This window comes from Triticum aestivum, chromosome 1A, assembly GCF_018294505.1.
Source record: "Triticum aestivum cultivar Chinese Spring chromosome 1A, IWGSC CS RefSeq v2.1, whole genome shotgun sequence".
Taxonomy (NCBI): Eukaryota; Viridiplantae; Streptophyta; class Magnoliopsida; order Poales; family Poaceae; genus Triticum; species Triticum aestivum.
In genome coordinates this window covers 283,433,880-283,437,980 of record NC_057794.1, presented here as the reverse complement: position 1 = coordinate 283,437,980, position 4,101 = coordinate 283,433,880, and the positions used below count along the sequence as shown (strand labels likewise).

The following is a 4,101-nucleotide window of genomic DNA, read 5'->3' as shown; positions in this document are numbered from 1 at the left end:
ATGGGCAGTTCTTCCATTTCCAATGCATGCAGTCGATGCTTCCAAGCATCCCGGGAAATCTTCTTGCTGCATTCTGTGCTAGGATCCGAGCAGTGTCTTCTGCATTGGGTGGTCGCAAGTATTGCGGTCCAAACACTGCCACGATTGCCCGACAGAATTTGTAGAAACACTCAATAGTGGTGGACTCGGCTAACTCATAGTCGTCGAGAGAATCACCGGGAGCTCTGTATGCAAGCATCCTCATCGCTGTCGTGCACTTTTGGATCGAGGTGAATCCAAGTTTGCCGGTGCAATCCTTCTTGCACTTGAAGTAGCTGTCGAACTCCCGGATGGAATTCACAATCCTGAGGAAAAGCTTTTGGCTCATCCGATAACAGCGCCGAAATGTTTTGTCGCCGTGCAGTGGAGCGTCGGCGAAGTAGTCGGAGTAAAGCATGCAGTAGCCTTCGAGACGATACTGGTTCTTTGCTTTCACCGCCCCGGCGCCGAGCCACCTCGCCGCGGCTTTTCATTGCTCGCCAGCAGCTGGCCGAGGGCGGCGAGTACCATGAGATGCTCTTCTTCCTGGACGTCGGCCTCGGCTTCCTCCTCCAGCAGCGCGGCGAGCGCTTCCTCGTCATCCGAGTCCATCTCGCCGTGGCAGGTAAATCGCCGAATATCTTGCGCCCGGCGGGCGTGTACCCGCCGCTAAACTGCCCCCCCCCCCCGCGCGCGGCCGGAAACGCCCAACTGCTGGTGGAGGGGCTACCTCGGCGAACCTCTGCTATTTTTTCGGCGGGGATTGGCTATCTGGTGCTTTTCACCTGACGGTGTGGGCCAGCTATGCTTTTCCTTTGCGCCGGAGCCCCCGATCGCCTCCAGTGCGCCGGGTTGGCCTGCGGTCATCGGGCCAAAAATGGGTCGAACCGACGCTTTTCGACGTTCAGAGAGCACAAATGTGGCTTTTTTTTTGTGTTGACATCGGAAAAAATGGTCTGGGACTCTGAGAGGGATGTTGAGGATGCGACCGGAGATGCTCTAAGTTTAGGGCTCAAAAGAAAATAGGATGGCCGTGGCCCCTTGAGCGCTCCTTTCCTAATGACCAGCACACGCGCAGCTGCTGCCACACATCGTGAAGGCCCGCAGAAACCGTACACGAAAAGAGGAAACTTCTCAACAACCTCGGCGTCTCGCCGGCGGCCGCCACCACGATGATCAGCATCCTCGCGCAGGTAACCCATCCTGACTCCAAGGCTGTAGATTCCGAAGGGATTCGCATCCCCCGTTTCCATTTCGCGTCCGCCCCGTTCGATTGGTTGACCGATTGATTCACTCGGCTCGGTTTCTTGTGGGTTTGGCGTGGATCTGCGCACAGGAGCGCCTCCTCGGGTTCGCCCTGGGCTCCGTTTCCATGGGGGGTTTCGTCCTCCACCAGCGCCGCTCCATCTACCGCTCCCTTGCCGACGCCGACGCGGCCTCTGGGGGAGCATCCTTCTCCTATCAGGTCTGCATTTTTTTCGATTCATTTAACCTGTGTCTGCTTTTGCAGAGTACTATAACTGTTCGTAACTATCAGAATGTTGATATCGAATTTCATTAATCTACTCGTTGAAGTTTCTATTGTTATGATCTTGTTTCGTTAACAGACATGCTCTAACCACTCAAGGGTGATGAACTTAGTTACCGATTATTGGTTTATCCTCCAAAGTCCTCGTGATATTGTAATGGTTCTTGAAAATAAAGCACTGGTGTCTTTGGCTCATCCAGTTGTGTCGGGAATACCATGTGGAACGCTTCCAGACCACAGAAAATAAATTGGAACGGAAACCAAGCTGAGTAGTTTGGGAAGAAAGGGGGCGAGTTTCCAGGCATTTCCTGTTACCTAAAACGATGTATCCGTCACTGTGTTTCTTACCCAAAAGGATTAATGCTGTGGTGTTGTTGACACTGAAAGATTCTGGGAACTCTCCAACTAAAATATTGAATATGCTATTGAGATGATGACCCCAGTAAGGTGAATGGTTGTGTGTTCCTGAACTAGTTAAACATAAGCTTGCCATGATGAAGAACCTGTAACTAGAGTTTGGAAATCTGAAATTAGTTTTTGTTGTTGCAATACCTGTATGTGCATGATTGTGGTTAGAGATTCTAGACACAGCAAAATAAAAATTCTCAATATGGACCCTAATTTCTATTATCTATAAATATTATGTACTTTGACTTGGAGAATTGCTTCGTACATTGATTCCATCAAACCTCGAAATTGTGAATGTCCACCTTATATACATAAAACAAATTATATTATTTGGTGCTTGTGTACTTGTGTCTTTCCCTATTATTCCATTTCCTATCGTAAGCTCTACAGAAGAAACTGAACAATCCCTCGTAATCATATGGCTTTCTTGGGACTGGTGTTTGTGAACAAACAAAAAAATTCAGGCAGTACTCAATTCAGTTATCATATCTACCTGGTTGGAACGAAATGCTAGTCTTTAAAACAAGTCTTCTAAGCAGTTATCGTAAGTTGTAGCTTAGATCAGAGAGGTCTGCGTGCTTTGGTGGTCTCGCCAGAGCCAAAAGGTTGAGTTGATTGGCTGGCTGCTGCTTAATGGTTGGCCTCCTGACCTGACTACAGTTTAGCTCCTGCAGCCAGTTTTTGTTTCTTCCTTTTTCGCTTCTAGTTTTTGCCCTGTTTTTGCAGTATGTTTGGTTTCTTTTTACTGAAAGACTTGTCGATAATTTTGATGCTTTATTCCAATAAAATGGCACACATTTTGGCCTGTGCTTGGGACCTGTTTTCGTCAGTAGAAGTTGTGAGAGTCACTTGTCAAACTGTCTGTTGGTGTAGCAGTTAATCTTGTTCTGTTGTTGTCCTCTGCACTGTTATACTCTTTCAACTTCGCGTTGTCAAAGTAATGCCACGATATGGGTGTAAGAGTTGATTACTCATTAAATAATCATATTAAAGCTGCATTGTGTATCAAGATAGCATCTTAAAACTTGCAACATTTGTAACTAAAAGTGACGATTAAATATATTCTAATAAAATGGCACACATTTTGGCCTGTGCTTGGGACCTGTTTTCGTCAGTAGAAGTTGTGAGAGTCACTTGTCAAACTGTCTGTTGGTGTAGCAGTCAATCTTGTTCTGTTGTTGTCCTCTGCACTGTTATACTCTTTCAACTTCGCGTTGTCAAAGTAATGCCACGATATGGGTGTAAGAGTTGATTACTCATTAAATAATCATATTAAAGCTGCATTGTGTATCAAGATAGCATCTTAAAACTTGCAACATTTGTAACTAAAGTGACGATTAAATATATCTTAGCCAATGGCCACAAAGGGAACTTATTCTGATAGAAACTTTAGACTCTTTGTTGCATGTGCTAATTCTTTTTTTTACAAGGAATGCCATCACTTACTGAACCTTTTACATATCCTGCAGACAAGTGCAACCACCGGTAGAGGAGTTTCAGCTGAGATGGCTCACGTATGGAACAAGGCAGTGGACGAGACACTTGGCCGGCTTGTTGTGTATCTTAGCTCGCGTGGATGGTAATTCAAGCATTGAGAGTGAAGCACTACTCCCTGATCACGGCGTTGTTGTGCTAAATTAAGACACATGTGCTCTGCCATTTCTCAGTACCAATGGTTGATCATAATGCTTTCTTTTGCTTTAAAAATGCGTGTGGAGGACCAATGGCGCCCTCTTTTTTTTTTGAAATAAAATGAAACTTTATTCATTAGAAATAACCAATACATCGTTTGTGAGGAAGAGTACAATTTCATTGATAGGCTCCTCGAACCAATCTGAAGTTGAAGAAAATCTAGCTAACTTAGCAAGTTCATGTGCTACTCTATTTGCCTCTCTATTACAATGTTCGAATCTAGTCACGATAAAATCACATGCGTAGTGGAAGCAGTCATCGAAAATTGCCGCTGCTGCACTCGTTGACTGTCCTCCATCCTGCATGGTCTCAATCACCTCCAGATTATCTGAGTTGATGATTAGGCGATTGCATCATGCCTTTTGCGCTAGTGTTAGTCCAAATTTGAGGGCTAAAGCTTCTGCCATCAGAACATCCGCACAATGGTCAATCTTTTCATTTCCTTCTGCAATAAA

General features: G+C 45.6%; 1 protein-coding gene across 1 annotated transcript; it reads left to right on the top strand.

Moving 5' to 3' along the window:
* The first annotated feature begins 1,028 nt into the window (after nt 1-1,028).
* LOC123046126 (uncharacterized) lies at nt 1,029-3,753 on the top strand. The gene is made up of 3 exons (XM_044469415.1): nt 1,029-1,211; nt 1,355-1,483; nt 3,424-3,753. Exons 1-3 carry the CDS (start codon nt 1,191-1,193, stop codon nt 3,535-3,537), a joined length of 264 nt encoding a protein of 87 aa, XP_044325350.1. The 5' UTR covers nt 1,029-1,190; the 3' UTR covers nt 3,538-3,753.
* Nucleotides 3,754-4,101: the final 348 nt, after the last annotated feature.

Bases quoted from the DNA above. Each gene is read 5' to 3' on its own strand.
- LOC123046126 (XM_044469415.1), top strand. From the start codon at position 1,191: ATGATCAGCATCCTCGCGCAG. The intron at 1,212-1,354 runs GTAACCCATCCT...ATCTGCGCACAG, and splicing joins TGATCAGCATCCTCGCGCAG to GAGCGCCTCCTCGGGTTCGC. The intron at 1,484-3,423 runs GTCTGCATTTTT...CATATCCTGCAG, and splicing joins GAGCATCCTTCTCCTATCAG to ACAAGTGCAACCACCGGTAG.